Below are 20,520 nucleotides of genomic sequence, written 5' to 3' on the forward strand. Positions count from 1 at the left end.
ACCCTGCAGAGTAAAACAAATGTTGGTCGTTTGTATCCGGGATCTTTTTTTTTGTTTCACGACCCACAGCTCGTGACCATAGGTGAGTGTAGAAACGTAGATCAAGCAGTAAATCCATTGTTTCACCTAACCCTAACCGTCTTCACAGACTGATACAGAGTCCACATCAGTGCAGACACTGTTGATAGCTTGCTCCATTCTTCTGCATTTGTCACTCATACACAAAACATCAAAACATCTGAACTCCTCCAGTTGGGGCAGGATCTTCTCAACGTGTAAAGGGCACTCAACCTTTTTCCAACTTTGCACCATGATCTCAGATTTGGAGTTGCTGACCCTCATCTCAACAGATTAACACTCAACTGCTAAACATTGAAGAGCTGTAAAACATAGTGTGATGAAGCTAACAGAGCCACATCGTCTGCAAAAAGGAGACATAATACTGGGGGCACGAAAGTGGACACTCTCAACACCTCGGCTGTGCCTAGAAATTCTGTCTATATGTTCTGAACAAAATCAGCGTCAAACCGCAATCTTGGCACAGACTCACTGGAATCAAATACAACTTGCTGCAATACGGACCAACCTCAAACACTGGTCAAACTGGGTCCAAACAGCTCATAATCAGGGCTTCAGTACCCCATACTCTCAAAGTACTACCCACAGAACTTTGCAAAGAGGACAGTCAAACGTCCACAAAACACAAACTGGTTGGGCGAACTCCCATGCACCCTTGAGGTTTCTGTCAAGGGTATAGAGCCAGGCTACTGTTCCACAGCGAGGACAAAAAACACACTTCTTCTGAATCTCAGTTTCGACTTCTCTTACCATAAAGGCTGATGAATGTGATGCCCCTGGAGTTTGAACACCCCATCCGGTCCCCCTTCTTAAAAAGGAGAACCACCAACCAAACCAGAGACGAACGACACCCACATGCACACCGTCACTAAGCAGGTATTGATCCCACTCCGCCCGCACACAAGTCAGGCGAGTGTACACCATCAGCGACACAATTTTTTTTTTTTTGCATATATGTAATATCAAAGTCAAAGTCTGCTTTATTGTCAATTTCTTCACGTGCCAAGACACACAAAGAAATCGAAATAACGTTCCCACTATCCCACGGTGACGAGACATAGTACACAATATACATACAAGTAAACAACACAAAAAATAAAAACAAGAAGGCACAAACAATGAATAAATAAGAGTGATGAATAAATAATAAATAAACAAATAACACAATAAATAAGAGGAGCAAAAATGAAGCAAGTGTGCAGACAGCAGACAGTCAGAATATAGCGCAAAAGTACAGGACGCTACGCAGAAGGGGGGAGAGAGTTCAGGATCCTAACAGCCTGGAGAATGAAGCTGTCGGTGAGTCTGGTGGTGCGGGAGCGCAGGCTCCTGTACCTCTTCCCAGAGGGCAGAAGATCGAACAAAGAGTGAGCGGGGTGACTCACATCACTCACAATCGTGGTCGCCTTGCGGGTGAGATGGGAGGTGTAAATGTCCTTCAGGGAGGGGAGTGAAGCACCAATAATCTTACCAGCCATGTTCACTATGCACTGCAGGGCCTTCATGTTGTATTCAGTGCAGCTACCACCCCAAACATGCAGCTTTCAATTTTTTGTTTTTGTTTTTTTTCCTAATATCCTCGGTGTAGGCGTGTATTTAGGAAAATTCTGGTTCCCTTGAAATTCTGACTGTTGTTTGTGTCTATGCACCAAACAGCAGCTCAGAGTACCCACCCTTCTTGGAGTCCCTGGAGGAAGTGCTGGAGAGCGCTCCTTCTGGGGACTCCATCGTTCTACTTGGTGACTTCAATGCTCACGTGGGCAATGACAGTGAGACCTGGAAGGGCGTGATTGGGAGGAACCGCCCCACCGATCTGAACCCGAGCGGTGTTCTATTATTGGACTTCTGTGCTCGACATGGATTGTCTATAATGAACACCATGTTCAAACATAAGGGTGTCCATGTGTGCACTTGGCACCAGGACACCCTAGGCCGCAGTTCGATGATCGACTTTGTAGTCGTGTCATCGGATTTGCGGCCGCATGTTTTGGACACTCGGGCGAAGAGAGGGGCGGAGCTGTCAACTGATCACCACCTGGTGGTGGGTTGGCTCCGATGGTGGGGGAAGATGCCGGTCCGACCTGGCAGACCCAAACGCTCTGTGAGGGTCTGCTGGGAACGTCTGGGAGAATCCCCTGTCAGGAAGAGCTTCAACTCCCACCTCCGGCAGAGCTTTTCCCACGTCCCGGGGGAGGCGGGGGAGGCGGGGGACATTGAGTCCGAGTGGACCATGTTCCACGCCTCCATTGTTGAGGCAGCCGACCGGAGCTGTGGCCATAAGGTCATTGGTGCCTGTTGTGGCGGCAATCCCCGAACCCGCTGGTGGACACCGGTGGTAAGGGATGTCGTCAAGCTTAAGAAGGAGTCCTATCGGGCCGTTTGGCCTGCGGGACTCTGGAGGCAGGTGACAGGTACCGGATGGCCAAGCGGAACGCGGCTTCGGCGGTTGCTGAGGCAACAACCCGGGCGTGGGAGGAGTTTGGTGAGGCCATGGAGCATGACTTCCGGACAGCTTCGAGGAAATTATGGTCCACCATCCGGCGTCTCAGGAGGGGGGAGCAGTGCACCATCAACACTGTTTACAGTGGAGATGGCGTGCTGCTGACCTCGACTCGGGACGTCGTGAGTCGGTGGGGAGCCAACTGATAAGGGCGGTTCGGTCCCTGTATCACCGATGCCAGAGTCTGGTCTGCATTTCCAGCAGTAAGTCGGATTCGTTCCCAATGAGGGTTGGACTCCGCCAAGGCTGCCCTTTGTCACCGATTCTGTTCATAATTTTTATGGACAGAATTTCTAGGCGCAGCCGAGGTGTTGAGGGGGTCCGGTTTGGGGACCTCAGTATTGCGTCTCTGCTTTTTGCAGACGACGTGGTGCTGTTGGCTTCTTCAGGCCGTGATCTCCAGCTCTCACTGGAGCGGTTCGCAGCCGAGTGTGAAGCGGTCGGGATGAGGGTCAGCAGCTCCAAATCCGAGTCCATGGTCCTCGGTCGGAAAAGGGTGGAATGCCCTCTCCGGATCGGGGATGAGATCCTGCCCCAAGTGGAGGAGTTCAAGTATCTTGGGGTCTTGTTCACGAGTGAGGGCAGGATGGAGCGCGAGATCGACAGGCGGATCGGTGCAGCGTCGGCAGTAATGCGGACTCTGTACCGGTCCGTCGTGGTAAAGAGAGAGCTGAGCCAAAAGTCAAAGCTCTCGATTTACCGGTTGATCTATGCTCCTACCCTCATCTATGGTCACGAGGTATGGGTCGTGACCGAAAGAACGAGATCCAGGATACAAGCGGCCGAATAAGTTTCCTTTGCAGGGTGTCCCTTAGAGATAAGGTGAGAAGCTCGGTCATCCGGGAGCGACTCGGAGTAGAGCCGCTGCTCCACCACGTTGAGAGGAGCCAGATGAGGTGGCTCGGGCATCTCATCAGGATGCCTCCTGGACGCCTCCCTGGGGAGGTGTTCCAGGCATGTCCACCAGTAGGAGAACCGGGGACGAACCAGGACGCGCTGGAGGACTATGTCTCTCAGCTGGCCTGGGAACGCCTTGGGATCCCCCGGATGAGCTGGATGAAGTGGCGGGGAGAGGGAAGTCTGGGAGTCCCTCCTAAAGCTGCTGCCCCCGCGACCAGACCCCGGATAAGCGGAAGAAGATGGATGGATGGACGTTTCTTTACCTAAAGCAGAAACTACATGTGTGCATTAACAAAACCTTTCAAATGTGCAACAATATGCTCCCCTGAAGCCAAAATTGAACTTTTTGGCCAGAATTCCAAAGGGTAATATTTGCTAGTGAGTCAGTTAACATTGAGTAAAGCCTTGTTTTTTTAACTTTGTATATAATGGGTATAGTTAACTATAAGTAAAAATTACTTCAATGTTTACATGTTAAATCCCTATCCCACTGAGAGGCAAAAAATTGTGACTATTGGTGAAGGTAGCAAAATGCGCGTTCACGTCAGTTTGTCTGGGTTTGTTCCAGGTCGCAAATTTTCATGTTCGCAGCTCAGCAGGATAAGGGGCTTTTGGATACATCTTACTGACTGGAAATAATACATTACTATATTAATAAGTGGGAAGAGCTACAAGAAATACCCATAGTGACCTGTAACATATTTTATTTGTTGCCACAATATGTTCTTTCCTGTTCAACACCAGTTATTACAGTGAAAACTACCGTTAACTGTACTTTCATGTTAGATTGGGACGTGATTGCTACTTATTATTGTTGTTTTCAGTTCATCAACACAATTATTATGGAACACCAACCACATTCTGATTTGGAAACTCTTTTTTTTTTTCAATGTGCTCATTATAATGCAAGGCTTACCCTGGCATGTAAAGAGGCTTGTTTTGTTCCATTTGGTCCATGTCGCTCTGAGGTGCCCCGACTTGATCGTTATAATCATTCAGCATTGCTTCTGGCTCGCCTGACACATTTTTCACCTGTAGCAAGAGACAATGTCACACAATTGTTTATACTCCAGCATTTTTTTACTCCTCAGATGGTAGAAAACTTGTTCAGCAAGTCAAACATGTCCCATTGCTCCACACATGTCTGAATACCAATGCACAAACATGTTGCCAAAGACAGCCATTACAGACACGTAAATGTCAGCTTTGGGCTTTTTGATTGGGATGAGAAATCAACCAGGCAGGATAAGTACATGAATGGAAGTATTTTTGTGTTTATACTTGAATATAAATCAACGTTTTTTTCGAATTACAGAAATCATATTGTTCCAAGCATGTCCACACATTAAAAAAAAAAAAATCTCAATCGACCACGCCCAGAAACTGCTCATGAAACCACTTTTATATCAATCTGTGGAAACAGAATTGCATTTTGGACTCCAAAGCACATTGCATAAACCTAAAAGTATAACTGAAATATAAAAAAACAAGCTAAATGTGGTGGAATGCTGGGATTAAGAAAACATTTAGGGCAGGATAGCTAAATTAAAACAACAACAACAACGTCAAATATTTTTTACTCAGAAAGGCATATATCTATATATACACTACCGTTCAATAGTTTAGGGTCACTACGAATGTCCTTATTTTAAAATAAAATCACCTATTTTCAATGAGGATAACACTAAACTAACCAGGAATACACTGTATCCATTGTTAATGTGGTAAATGACTATTCTAGCTGATGTTTTTTGATGCAATAGCTAGGTGTATAAAGGCTCATTTAAAGCAACCATCCATCCAGTTCTAATGGTCCATTGTGTTTGCGAATTGTGTTAGAAGGCCAATGGATGATTTGAAAACCCTTGTGCAATTATGTTATTTTTCATGGAATACACTAAATTGTGTGTGTGTGCGTGTGTGTGCGCGTGTGTGTGTGTATATGTGTGCGTGTGTGTGAGTGTCTGTGTAAGTGGGGGGGGGCATGAACAGCGTGGATCAGTGATAATCTCCCAACTCAGGGGTCTCCAGATGGTATGTCATCAGTAGGTGAATGAGGAAGAAATGTGAATCGCTTTGAGGTACCAAAGGTGGAAAAACGCCATAAACGTACAGCTCTTTATCCACTTAATACAGACATATTTTTGTGAGAATAGGCTTCCCTATATTAAGCAATGTTTTTTTATTTTACACCCCATGCCCTAAAAACGTCCATGTGTATTTTAACAGTGGGGTTGTATTTTTTTCCTGTTTCTTTTTTTGAACATGTAATCATCATCTTTCCACCATCATCTATGCCATTCTGATTCTACCATACAAATTTACGCACTCACCCACTCTCCAATGCTGTGACTATCGTTGACAACCTTAACCTCCTCCCATAGAATACGGTCTCTGCCCCAGCGCCTGATGCTGGAGCGTGTCTTAACAGCAAACACCAGAAGAATGATGAGGGCTATAAACACCAGGAAGCCGAAGACTATTGCTATAGCCTGTAAAAAACAAATAACCAATTGTCAGTGTCAAGCCAATTTTAACCCACAAGTCAGGGATTGTTGAGATACCTGAACCTCGATTTTGCACGCTTCAATTCCATGCTGTCTAATGCGGTTTGGTCATGTACCCCAATTTCTTTCATTTTAAATACATTTTCAAGTAGTATTTTAAATTGATGATATATGGACCGTAAAGCTAAATGACTAGCGCGTAAACCTTAGCACTATTGATTTGACGAATTTCCGTGACCAATATAAAGGCGTTTTATAATAATAAGTCGTGCTGTTTGAGCTTTATGACTGCTTTATTACAGTGTTACGGATAGCTAGGATTGTTTTTGATTCGGAAAGGGGGAAGTTTGCGGAAACACCTCATCCATACAGTCACGCTCAAGTAAGAGCGTGGCCGGACACAGTAGTAGAATAACTGGCTGCTTTATTCTCTCTTCCTTCCAATTCACAGAGCATCCAAAGGATTTAGTTAATCTGCCTGAGATTGTCATCTGCGTATTGCTTCTCTTTTAATAAAATGTCAACAGACTTCGATGTGTGGGGAGCATTCACGGTGACAGATGGCTGCACAACAACATGCCTGATGTAAGTTAATGTGACACAGGACTCCTTCAGCTGCCTAAAAACATGCATTTCTAAAAAGAAAAGACTTTCTATACAACTCGCTTTCAGGGTTAAGGCAATTCCCAAATTCTGGACCCCAAAGTCCGCGTAAAATCGAGATTTTGGTGTATCTTGCACAACATGAAATTTCTGTATATTCCATTAACTGAGGAGAGGCAGAGCCATAAGCATTCCAAAAGCATCAACTTCATACTAACAATTCATTTTAATACTCGTTCGAATTTCAAACAATGTAAGCATACACACTTTACACACACTGAAAAAGCTGAAAAGTAGCTCAAGCACAACAATGACGGTATCTCACCTCTTGGGGTTCCACCACACAGTAATGGTACAGATACTGGTTGAGAAAAATACCCTGGGCCTGGTTCTGGTTTTGATATTGAGCACACAGCTGTCGAACTTGATTGTAGTAAATAGACCCTGAGGACTGGGCGGTTGGGTTTACGGCACACAGGTACACAATAGTGGCGATGATCATCAAAAATGCCAAGATGGCACAGATGATGATTGTTGCTAGGTAGAACTTTGATGAATGAGCAGCACGTTGTCTTGACACAACCAACACAAAAATGATGAGCACAGCTATAAAGGTGATGGCAGAAATGGCAATAATGAAGCCTTTTCCAGCAACAGGATCTATTTGTGTTGATCCTCCATAGCCACCGTAGCCACTATAGGAACCGCCAACGCCTCCTCCAAAGGCGCCACCATAACTGCCACCGTATGCACCACCGTATGCGCCACCATATGAGGAGCCATAGCCTGGCAACAAGCTGCTGCTACCACCCAGACCAATGGCATTCATATCATAGTCCCAGGCAAGGGTGGAGGCTACACAAGCAAACACAGCCACACACATGATGATGATCAAGATGCAAAGTATCTTCATCACGCCCGGTGGTGAACTCCAGCGATAGAAATGTAGCATGGTGTCCGCTGGATGGTAGGAAAATGCAGGATTGGACATGAGCTCACTATGCCTGTGTCTGTTGCTGTGGCTGCAACAAAAGAAAACAGAAATTGAGATTACATTTTGCAATATTAAAGGAGCAATATGAAACTACATCACCTTTTTTTAGATTTTAGCAATTTTAAAATGCTAATTCTTCACTAAAGTGGTGCTTTCCTCTATTCACTCATCTTCGAGCATTCATTGCTAAGGACAGCTCCTCCGGTCTAAGAAAACGAACGGGACCTCACTGTGTGACGTCATAATGTGAAGAGCCACCCTGTGCCACCCCTGCAGACTAAACACACGGCCAGTTTCTCCAAGCAGCTGTCCCTGCAACTTGAGTTGACATGCAGCTGTTCTAATTTTGATGCATCAAATAAATCATAAAATATTTTCAGAGCCTTCTTTAATGTGCTCAAGTACAAGTCATTGCACTAGATGCCTTAAATGAGTTTTTTTATTTTACGTAGTTTTGAGATGCCCTACTTTGTGAACGGATATTGGACCTTGAATCTAAAATCCATCGGTCCATCCATCCATCCATCCATCCATCCATCCATCCATCCATCCATCCATCCATCCATCCATCCATCCATCCATCCATCCATCCATCACCTAATTTACTTTAATTTCCATGATCCCAAGTCAAACACTGGCCAAGGACAGGTCTCAGTGTGTCTTTTACCATTGAGCCATTTGCTGAACTGGCTATTGTTTTGGTCCAATTTTAAATCTATTGTGTTGTACAATTTATTAGTGCAATGCGTGTGTCCTTGCTCACTCCAGTGATTTCCCAAAAGTGATCAATTTCCCTTTAATGGCAACTTTTATGTAATCCTCCTCGCTATATGAGTAGGACGCATGATTTCTTAGTAGGAAGCAGGTCTACTGCCATTTTCCACACAGGCTGGTCTGTAACTGTCTGATGACTAGTGCTAACAACAAAACAGCAGTTCTGACGGCATACCATCTCATCCCAGTAGTTTTAGGAGTTTTTATTCTCACACATTAAGAAATACAATAGATTACAATACAATAGAGTCTGCAAATTATAAATCGATTATTAATATGCCAATATCCCAATCCGAGTAAATTCCGACTTATTTGTGCAAAGCACTAATACAAAGGTATATATTTTCCTGTCATAATGAATATTTTCTGCCTCATTAATTCATAATGAATAATGAAACTGAGGTCCAAATGCAAAATAGTAATGTGTATAGGGAGCTGTTCTAATTTTCGCTTGACTAAAGGCCTCTTTATACTCGCACGGGCGACGAAGGCCGCATTGCATCATGTGACCAACGATGGCTGGGGATGAAAACCCTAACCTCTGGGGTTCCACCGCTCTAGCACTGAGCCACGCCACCCAATCACATTCCATAAAATACGTATTAGTATATCATATATCATGTTATATAAAAATAATAATACACTCACTGTTTGTTGCCACTTGGCTGGTATGGAGGGATGCTGACTTTGTCGCGTGGCATTGTGAAGTCCACTTAGAATGCACTCTATAACAAAATCACACAGGTTCACTTCAAGGGGAACTCAAGGCAAAGATTTTCTTTGAGATAATATACAAGTCTTAACATGTATTCTGGTTAATATCACATTTATGGACTAATAATTAAGCAGCTTAATCCATCCATTTTCATCAGTAAGAGGGTGATGCCATTTTGCTCTGCACCATCCTCTGTTGTCAACTGAAATTGACATCACATGACCAAACCCAGAAAACAGATATGCAGTGACGTTTACAATGCAAATTCGAGGGCACCTTTACATATGTCGATGTCAGGCATGTGGGATATATTATTGCAAAAATAATGAAAACAGTTTCCCTTTTAAAAAGGGGAAAACAGTGACTATGTCAACAACACCAAGCAACTTTAATGACCCCCTGAGCTCTAAATATCCCTTTTATCAACAAATAAACATCCATAAATTCACAGATGACAAATTGTCCAATATTTTGACTCCCATATTACTAACTGAGACAATGCAAATATGAAAAGCACCTGCAACATGATACAGCACAATTTGACACCACTGTAAACTAAAACCACAATAATAAACAGTGAAACCGACTGTTGGTTGCCCATTGGTAGAGCAGATTTATCATCACAGGTTCATGCTCAACCGAGTTTAAGTTTTGTATATCATAACTTGATGATTCACGGTACAATAAAAAAAACACTGTTTGATTTACCTTGTCTCCTCGATTAATGTCCGGATGTTACTTTATTGAAATCTTTGACCATGGCCTACGACTTAGATTGACCATGATTTATATTTTATTACACTCGATTTAGCAGTATTGTGAAGAGAAAGTAATTTTTATAAAGGGGCAATTGAAACTGAGGTTATGAAACAATGGAACTAGAGCATGGCCAGTATTTTCATGAAATCAGACATGAAATCACAGTGGACTGTTTGTGGCATGCACTTTTTTTTACTTTAACCCAGTAGCTTCAAATCGAGCTCGCTCTCCTTCATTCTTTTTATTGTTATTTTAATCATGCTTGTATTACTTTCTAGCAACAAATTGTGCATACTAGTTGATGTTATTGTTAATGTTGTTAAAGTAATGAGAAAAAGTAATGGTGTTCTGTGCACAGGGACGCAGCCTGCATTTCAGAGGTAGGGCAGCTAGGGCGTACAAATGGTCAGAAGTAAACCAACTTCTGTGAGAAAATGATCATCCACTCACATTGAACTGCTACTTTCCATAGTGACCCAAAAAACTCAAAAACCGAGCTGCTTGTCTGGTTGAGGTAAAACACTGACATCAATAGTTGGACAATTAAATGACCAAGGCAACAATAAACACAAAAATTCCGTCACCGCCCTCTTTCAAATAAACTAATCTAATCTAATTTAAAACATAATTACTGCCACAAAATGGAAATTAAGCGAGATGTCTAGGAACCCTTTTAAAATAAATAATTGATTGATAATTGAATAAATAACTGATTTCATATCTCAAATGTGATTGTCAATACCTTTTGATTTCCTAAATCCTCCGTGAAAGCAGACATATTGTCTTTGCTTTACCATACTATCTTAGGTTTTACTCCAGTCATCTGAAAACTCAGAGTCACATTCCAGTCATGCGCTTAGAAAGCGTTTGAAAACTACCAAAACCTCAGCCCAAGAGACTTCAATAAATAATTCCTATCGACTGTTTTTAGTGTTCGGGGTATTATAACAAAGGGTATAATATTCAAATTGGCAATGAGCCCAATTCACTCCCACTGGTAATGACTGGATGAATGGATGGATATGCTTTGATCTACCTAAATAAAGAAGCTAATAATTATCCATCCATCCATTTTCTGAACCGCTTAGAGTGCTGGAGCCTATCCCAGCCGTCATCGGGCAGTAGGCGGGGGACACCCTGAACCGGTTGCCAGTTGTTTATCTCTGTGCAGGGTACACAGAGATAAACAACCATTTGCACTCGCACTCACACCTAGGGACAATTTGGAGTCTTCAATCGGCCTACCAAGCATGTTTTTGGGATGTGGGAGGAAACCGGAGTGCCCGGAGAAATTAAAATATTAAAATACAGTACTATGAAGAAGAAATCACACAATTTACTGACTGCAAGTATTTCAAAGCACAAATTTTATATATTGCAATCAATCACAGCTTTATAATTCTTAGATTATAAATACCGTATTGGCACGAATGTAAGATGACCCTGATTATAAGACGACCCCCTCTTTTTCAAGACTCAAGTTTGAAAAAAAGACTTTTTGAACACCAAATTAAATTTTTATACAGAAAATGATTACCGTAATTTTCGGACTAAAAGTCGCTCCGTAATATAGGTCGCATTACCGTTTTTGACCATGTATAATGCGCAAAATTTAACTAATTTATTGTCCTAAAATCCGGGGTGTGCATTATACATGGGTACAATTTTTTTTTAATTTTTATTTTTTTTTAATTTATTTTTTTTTTTTGAAGAAAATCATGGGACAACAATTTTTGAAGAAAATCTTGTCACGGATGGAGTGTGGAAAGGAAGAGGGCGACCAAGTGCAGCTTGAACCAGGGTTCATTGGAGGAACTCAAAACACAGACTTGGTAAACTAACATAACTCTCTAACAAAACCAACAACAGGACTGACCGACAAAGACGTGGAACAAAAAGACAGGGGGACATTACCAAAGACAGGAACAGAAACCTGTGTTATTGTCAAATATTGTTTTTTAATCTCCATCGCGGACTGGACGTCATACGGAGGCAGTATCACTGCGCATGCGCACTATGGATCCGATGCGAATAGTCCTCTTCTCTTCTTGACTGACAATGAATGTGATAGTTTAATACATACAATCAGCAAATAACAAAATACGTATTACAGGTAATATTTTATTTCACAACACTTTGCCTTGTTCCTTTCGTCTCTGCTGTTCACTTCAAACACGCTCCATACGAACGCAATGCTCTCGTATCAGACGCTTGCTCGATCACCTGCTCGTTTGCTGTCACAATGTACCCTACACAAATCCGAAACATTTGTTGCGGCTCCGAGTCACGACGAGGGGCAAGTTTTGGTTTCCAAGGGTGTTTTTATTCCTCTTCAACTTCTCTCCCATACAGAGCCGCCTTTTTCACATGTCCGCACGTCACTTTCCTCTCTTTTCATTTTAACCTAACTGATCGCGGTGGTGCCTTTATGGGCAGTCGGAGAAATCAACGCCAACAAAAAAAAATACATCCAGCCTAGTTAAGACCATACCAAAGACTATAAAAATGGGACCCATTGCCTCCCTGCTTGGCACTCAGCATTAAGGGTTGGAATTGGGGGGTTAGATCACCAAATGATTCCCGAGCGCGGCGCCGCTGCTGCTCACTGCTCCCCTCTCCCCCAGGGGTTGGATCAAAATCACACGGGGATGGGTCAAATGCAGAGGACAAATTTCACCACACCCAGATGCGTGTGTGACGATCATTGGGACGATCAAAAAAAAAAAGAAAAAAGGCAAAATTTGGGTGCGTATTATACATGGGTACAGGCTTTTTTCCAGCATTGACATGCTATTTTTAGGGTGCGTATTATACATGGGGGCGCGTTATACATGGAAAAAAACGGTAATTTATATATCGTTATATGGGCCTGTGGAATATTTTGTAGTGCGAGCACCGTCAGCTGCGCGCACCCATTGTTGACAAAGGACGATCGATGGATTTAATGATTTGGAGTGACACAGATGGTTTGATAACATTATTGCTTATATAATAGTTATTTGATATATAATTTATATATCGTTATATGGGCCTGTGGAATATTTTGAAGTGCAAGCGCCGTCAGCGGCGCGCACGCATTGTTGACAAAGGACGATCGATGGATTTAATGAATTGGAGTGACACAGATGGTTTTATTAACGTGTTATTTATGTAATAGTTTTTTGAATAACTGAATTTTACGTCAGGGCCGTTCTCAGCTCTTCGTTTGTGTTTATGTCACGTTAGCATACCTATCGTTTAGCCTGTTGTTGCTCGTTCATGACTGTTCTTGGTGTTGGATTTTGTCGAATAGATTGCCCCCCAAAATGCGACTTATACTCCGGAGCGACTTATATATGGTTTTTTTTCACATTTTTGGGCAATTTATGGCTGATGCGACTTGTACTCCAGAGCGACTTATAGTCCGAAAATTACGGTACATTTGGAACACAGACGCAAGATGAGTTAATTGACTAGAAAACCGTCAGCTAAAATGTAGCTTGAAAACAGAATGAGTTTGCAGGACTTACAGTATGCAAAAGAGATCAATGTCACTAGGGGAACTTGATAAACAGAAGTTATTTGGGAATGAATGGCAACTAAATTTGTAGACAATCTTATGAGTTTGGTGTCCCAGTCTGTCTCTCCCAGTGCCCTGGAACTCGATCCCAAGACTCCACCTGCAGCCTTGACCAACAATATAACGGTCCCTGGCTTTGAGCATTGCAAGAACAAAGAAAGGTTGGCTCTGAGACGACTAAAGCAGAACTTGAGACAGTGAGGTGCTGCGAAAGACACGTGAAACATGAAGTGTCCAACAACCGAACTGGACTCCTTGCTGAAGCGTTACCAAACTTGGTGGGGCTTGGGTCAAAGTGGATGGAAGCTTGTTTGGCACTGAGTTTGACATAACTCAGGAGTTTTGATAAAATGGGAATAATGTGTGGAATAGATTTGGATAATACAGATAGTATACTAAAACGGTAGGAAACAAGCAGTGGGATCAGATATTTTGGCTTGTCAAACTTAAAACGAGTTGAAATTTAGCCAATGGAAATTTTTAAATTGGGAATAAGACATTTGGACCCAATTTAATTCAGTCAAAAGGTGGCTAGGTTGCTCAATGTACCTAATCAATACAATAGTTAATTACACCTCAGTGGAAATTATGTTGTCAGAGAGTTGTGTCCATTAAAACAGTGGTCCCCAACCACCGGGCCGCGGACCGGTACCGGGCCGCCAAGCCACACAGGAAAAAAAAAAAAAATTGTTTTAATCGACGATCAATTAATTCAGGTCAAGACGCTCGTCCCGGTCTCGTGACGTGTTTCCCCAGTCGAGCCCGCAAAGCTAGCAAAAATGAGTAAGTATTTATTTTGAAAAATGTAAAGAAATTGGCGATTCTCTCCCAATTACATCCGTCGGTTCAGGTCAAGACGCTCGTCTCGGTCACGTGACATGTCACCTCAGTTGAGCCCGCGAAGCAAGCAAAAATGAGCAAGAAACAGAGATGTCTGGAAAGCTTCTTCGGAAAGGGAAAAAAGCCCAATGAGGAGACGGAAGAAGAAGAGGCTACGACTTCTAAGAAAAGGCTGCATTTAAAAGACTATGACGCGCCAAGCCCACTCTGCATAATATGTGGCGACAGGCTAGCTAACGAGGCAATGAAGCCCTCAAAACTGCTTCGGCACATGGAGACCAAGCATCCTGCATTAAAAGACAAACCTTAACCACTTCGGGTGTCATTGTCTCCGATTACGCCTAGATGGGACCGGCTCGTTTCTGAGAAACAAGCTCAGTGCTCCCACTAATTCAATGTAATGGTGAGTTTTATTTTAATGTCGTTTATACTTGTTTTTATGCCAGTCGTATCATTTTATTTCATCGTATTCATATATTTGTTATAAATGTATTATTTATTTATATAAATGTATTATTTAGTTATATAAATCTATTATTTATTTATATAAACGCCGGTCCGCGAAAATATTTCTGACACGTAACCGGTCCGTGGCGCAAAAAAGGTTGGGGATCACTGCATTAAAAGGAGAGTTAAAAGTGCCGTAAGAACCTTTGACCTTTAATTATGCATAAAAGCGACAGTTAACAACATGCCAAAGTAAAACATCAGACAAAGTAAAGAGCCAGAGGAATTAGTCTGACTATTTTTTTTTTACTTTTTGATGAGAATAATTGATTAGGATAATTTTTTTGGGAGCCATCTGATGCGGCATGCTCCCGCATAACACAGACCCATACTTAGCCTCTCGAGTAGAAATATTTATTGATAATTTTATTGAAACTTGGATTGATGTATTTACGAAAGATTTAATTGGCGAGACTGTCCAAACAGGTCGAATTATTTTTAGGATTCAATGTTTGCTTGCTCACTTACATACTAAATTTGCTTGTTGTGGGATGAGAGTTGAGCTGTAAGGGTGAATGAATGGGCGCCCGTGTGTCTGTGAGTGTGTAGGTGTGTGCATGCGCAATATGATTGGCCGGGATGGTTTGGAGTTGGGGTGTTGTTGTCACGATGGGGGATGGAATTCCTCTCACCTGAAAAGTATCGTACAGATACCTAGGATTTGATGATTGATCAGGGGCACCATTGACGACAAAATGGTTCAATGTGGAATGCCCGTTTCAGTCCTATGACCGGACAGGACTGGATCAGCTAGTCCAGCTACGATCAGTATGATACTGTGCCGGCACGCTTTGTTGGTCCCTTTTGATCCCTGATGACACAATTTAACACATTGTATGAATGTGTCAAAGGGGGGAGAGTGAGTGTAAATGAGTAAGTAGAATCAATTTGTAAATTATGAGATTCAATGTTTTTTCAAATGTACTTGTTTTTGAAGCCTCAACAGGGCATGTAAGAATTCAACATACAGTGATGGAAGGAGCAGAAGAAAGAAGGGAGTGAACGAGAGGCAACAACATGGAATGGATACATTGCATGGCAACAATTTAGGGATAATAAGGTTTAACGTTTTTTTTATTTATTTATTTATTTAATTTTTTATTCAAGACGAACTGCAAACGGTGATGTATCATACAGCTACAAGATAAGCAACAAATATTTAGAAGGTCATTTAATGTAGGAGATGAATAGACCAATTACAAGGAATAGGGAATATGTTTGATAAAAGAATAATAACTAGAAAATGCAATTTCTGGAGAAATTGCATGTGAAGGCGAAGAAACTGAATAACATCTGGGGGAATGCTGCAGAATGATGTTAGAATGAGTTGAATTACTTGAAAAATGTAGAAATTAGAGGTGAAAAACGAAATTTTGTGAAATGTTGCGGAAATTTTAAACGTGACAACGTGAAATTTTTAAATTTGGCAATTTTGGGAATGTCGAGAATCTTTCCGAATGTGATTTGAATGTGCTGAATGATTTGAATTTAAAACTGGAACGACGTAAATGTGAAATGTTGAATGTGCCATTAAGAATGAATGGGGAAAAATTTGTCGGAAATTTGCAAATTTTGCGAAAACGGAAAATTTTCGGAACGAGAAAAATTGAAGCCCTCATCTCGTGAATATTTGGAATACGTCAAAGGTGGAATGGAGTGAATCGGTTGAATTATGTGGAAGTAGTAGAAGGATAGAAAAGTGAGGAGAATAAAATAGAAGAAGAAGAAGGAAGTGAATGGTGTAAAATAACAAGTGTGAAGGCCTATTATTAAATCTTATGAATATTAAAAGAAATTTAGCAGTTGAACCCTGAACCATTTTGGGAAAATGATGAATGATTTGAACATGAATTGATTTGAACATGAGACATAGATAACTGAAAGATACACTGAATTTGAATTGGGTTCAAGCACTCCCTCTCGCATTGATGTGTGTGCATATGTCTGTTAATGCTCGAACTGGGCACACCCCTTTTGAGTTTTTTTTATTTGATTTGGTTATTTGGTTTCGTGCAAAACATATCCGGAGTTCAACCGACTTTTCCCCGTTGAGTGTCATTTTGTGCTTTGCTGCCCATTCGTCCAGCCTTTGTGTCTCCAGGCACATTGATGAGTCTGACATGATGCTGGAGATGGGGATTGCTCTTGACAGCCTGATGTCATCTGCATATCCAACATCAAGAGTGTCCTCAAACAAAGCATCCCGGGTAGCCATATAAAGGAGGAAGACATATGGTGAAACTACACCCCCCCTTGTGGCACCCCAGATGTAACGTCAATCCAGGGGCTATAAGCCCCATTTGCCACCACCACCATTTGCAGAAAGGTTGCTGTTTTCCTGGATCAATTTCGGCCCTTCCAGTTGCTGATCCGGATGGTGGTAAGCACACACACACACACATCTTAGACCAGGGGTCACCAACTCCGGTCCTCAAGGGCGCCAATCCAGCCTGTTTTAGATGTATCCCCCCTGCAACACACCTGATTCCAATAATCAGGATCGCTATCAGCCTTAATAGAGCTTGCTGATGAGCTGATCATTTGAATCAGGTGTGTTGTTGCAGGGCTGCACCTAAAACAGGCTGGATTGGCGCCCTTGAGGACCGGAGTTGGTGACCCCTGTCTTAGACCAATTGTCCAGTTTTATGATTCCAGGTTTGCTGACCACACTGCAGCGGACCCAGATGGGGCCGCCGAGATTCAAATCACCCCAACTATCTGGCTGAAAGTCCTGAAGAGAAAGTGGACAGAGCCTCGTGGACTGGACCCTTTGCAGTGGTGGAGTGCACATCGCATGCCGTCCGGCTGGCCGGCAAAGGAGACACGTGGTATCATCTATCCCAGTGTGCCCCTGTAAAGGATTCCTGCAAAGATCCAGATCCGCCATCGACAGCGTCCCCACTCCCAATTGAAAAAGAGGCAGAATAATCCTCTTCCCCTTCGTGGCCAGGTAGTCTACCCTGAGCCACTGCAGACAAAGACTGCACAGCAGACGTTTTCAGGTTCCTTCCGGACGGAGCAGAGCTGCAAAGGGGGTAAGAACTGTGCTAACCCTCCACCAGTGGGCATGCCAAGCCCCCAACGGCTGAACTACTATAAACAAGTGTTATCTCGGACTGATGTTATTGCTAACATTTTGGTCGCCTAAGGCAAAGGGACCGTGTGAGCCTTTTCCTGCATTATAGCATACCGCAGGTTTTTCACTCACACACTCAAGTTGAACAGGAGAATTGAGGCGAGACCTCCTCCTCACGGTGGTTTTTTGCTGACAAGTTTTTGATCATGTATCACCTTTGCAGCCCCCACCCTGTCCTCCCTCATTTACTCTCTTAATGCTAGGTATTTATGCTCTTGCTCTTTATCGTTTCTCCACTGAGATGGCTCAAATTACAAACTCCCATGCAATTGGTACAAATTCCCGACGCACATTCTAATGACAGCTGGACGGACATCGATACTCTCATGCCTACAGCCGCCACTATTCCTCCAACCCTGGCGTGAGCACGGGGAATCATCTGTGTTCGTTTTACATGATACGTATATGGATGTTGTTGTATTCCTTGATTCCGCTCTTTGTGACACGGACTGATTACTACTGTAATTGAGAGCCATGAGTTAGATTGACTGGCCGCTTATCAGATGTTCCAATATTCCCATGTTCATGACACACTTTGTTAGTTTGTCCTTGTTTTTTGGTTGACCTCTGTCGAGGTCAAAAGGGGGACTGAAAAGGGAGCAACAGCAATGTCTAAATATTCTATATTAATTCTATATTCATTTATACAAACATAGTTGCTCCATCAGAGCACAGAGACGGCACACACAGCTTGGTAACTTTTGCATTACACATAAGGCAGAGCTCATTAACGTCATGACACATTGATACAAAACATTCAGTAGATAACAAGACATTCTTATGAGGATATGTTATTCCTTCTTTTCCCCTCCCCTTTCTTCTCTTCCGTATTCCTGCTTGCGGAGAGTATAAAACCTTCTGATCTGGAGTCGGACGTTGTTGTTCTCATCTGCTGAAGTGCACTTGTACTGACTGCTGTGAAGCAACCCAAGATCTTGCAAATAAAGAACCAACTATTACTCCACATCTTTATTTTCTTGCTCAACGACGGACATCTTGAACAAAACGCAACAATACTAAAGTGCAATCACATTTGTAAATAAATGGCTTCTGGTTTTTGAAATGGAAATAAACCAATCTACTGTGATAAAACAAAATTGCAATAACTGCATTAACCATTAAAGTGAAGTCTAACTGTAACAATAGTCTTGAAACAAATCTGAATAAGGAAAAATATTGCAATAAAATAATGCAAACTGCTACGGCTATTGTTGGGGAGCCTGAGGACTGTATAGGGGCTCGGATGGTTATGCTCTTTTCGCCCCCGGGTGTCGGTCAGAACACAGGAGGGAAGACATGGTTCAGTTTTGATTGCTTTACTGAATTATTGGCAAAAACGTAACAGGCACTGTGGCTCATAGGGGCATTCAGGCAAACTGGCAAAAGGGTATTGTGTGAAGCGTGTGAAGGGTGTGTGTAGTTTGTGGGGTGTGTTTGGTTCTTCAACAGACAGAACGTTAACGCTCAACTTCTGACGTCACACAACACTCGTAGACGGCACACATTACATAACTAACTGCGCGTAACGGTTCCACTATACTAAATAACCATACATGATATACTCTCTGCAACACACCAAACATAAGTCATCGAGACAACAAAATACATTTGCTGGCGACCGTTAGCCGCCGTGCCGCTGCGTAACAGCTACTCGTACGATGCGAGGCAAACTTAAAGGAGCGCGCCGGAGCTGTCAATCAAACGGCGCGCACACGAAGCAAACCGCGATCGGACAAACGGCACAACAGTAACAATGAAATGTATACACTCACTTTGTGTCAAAGACGCACACGATCACAGCAACATACTCAGTGGATACCAGCAACCTTTAACTTACCGCTGCGCACAAGTGAATGGGTATAATGTCTAGACCCCAAATGTAAGACGACCCCAATTTTTCAGTCTTATTTCAGTGCAAAAAACATCGTCTTATATTCGGGCCAATACGGTACTACATGTATAGCACATGGTGTTTATGAGGAATGTGTAGAAATCTGAAAACAGATGAGAACAAATTCCAAGAAGAGAATATAGGATTATTTTGTAGCATTAAAATTCAAAATTTTTTCCCATTTCATCACTGTGATATATTTTTCAATTGGCTATGAGAACAGATTTGTGTCATAATTATTCACACAAATATTGTACATCCACGAATTTCACATTTTTAAGGTCAACAAATGCATCTGTGATTTTCACGTGTTTTCAAATCCACAAATACATGTGTAATTTTCCCACAATTCTCCACAAAAATATGCGGAATGTTTCTTTTATTGTTGTGTGTGCATTTATCATGACTTCCATCCATCCGTCCATCTTCTGTACCGCTTGTCCCCACGGGGGTCGCGGGCATGCTGGAGCCTATCCCAGCTGTCATCGGGCAGTAGGCGGGGGACACCCTGAACTGGTTGCCAGCCAATCGCAGGGCACACAAAGACGATCAACCATCCGCACTCGCACTCACACCTACTATGGGCGATTTGGAGTGCTCAATCGGCCTACGAGAAACGGGACATGGCTCGTCCCCGTTCAAATGGAGACAGCATCACTGCCTTTTAAAAAATGAATATCTGAGACCCATCTGTACGTGTGCATCTGTGTGAGTCAAAAATGTATGCGCATTTCTGCTGATCCACAAACGCACAGTC

At 42.6% G+C, this 20,520-nt stretch overlaps 1 protein-coding gene across 2 annotated transcripts in view; it reads right to left on the reverse strand.

Annotated features, from left to right (window-relative positions):
• Positions 1-20,520, reverse strand: part of oclnb (occludin b) — a 35,802-nt gene that overhangs the window by 14,587 nt on the left and 695 nt on the right. For both annotated transcript variants that reach the window (XM_037259502.1, XM_037259501.1), the window contains exons 2-5: positions 9,005-9,081; positions 6,914-7,610; positions 5,812-5,970; positions 4,395-4,510 (exon numbers count right to left, since the gene is read on the reverse strand). In XM_037259502.1, the coding sequence (XP_037115397.1) occupies positions 4,395-4,510; positions 5,812-5,970; positions 6,914-7,610; positions 9,005-9,057 (1,025 nt within the window). In that variant the 5' untranslated portion in view covers positions 9,058-9,081. The remainder of the gene's footprint in view (positions 1-4,394; positions 4,511-5,811; positions 5,971-6,913; positions 7,611-9,004; positions 9,082-20,520) is intronic.

Source organism: Syngnathus acus, chromosome 9 (assembly GCF_901709675.1).
Source record: "Syngnathus acus chromosome 9, fSynAcu1.2, whole genome shotgun sequence".
NCBI lineage: Eukaryota > Metazoa > Chordata > Actinopteri > Syngnathiformes > Syngnathidae > Syngnathus > Syngnathus acus.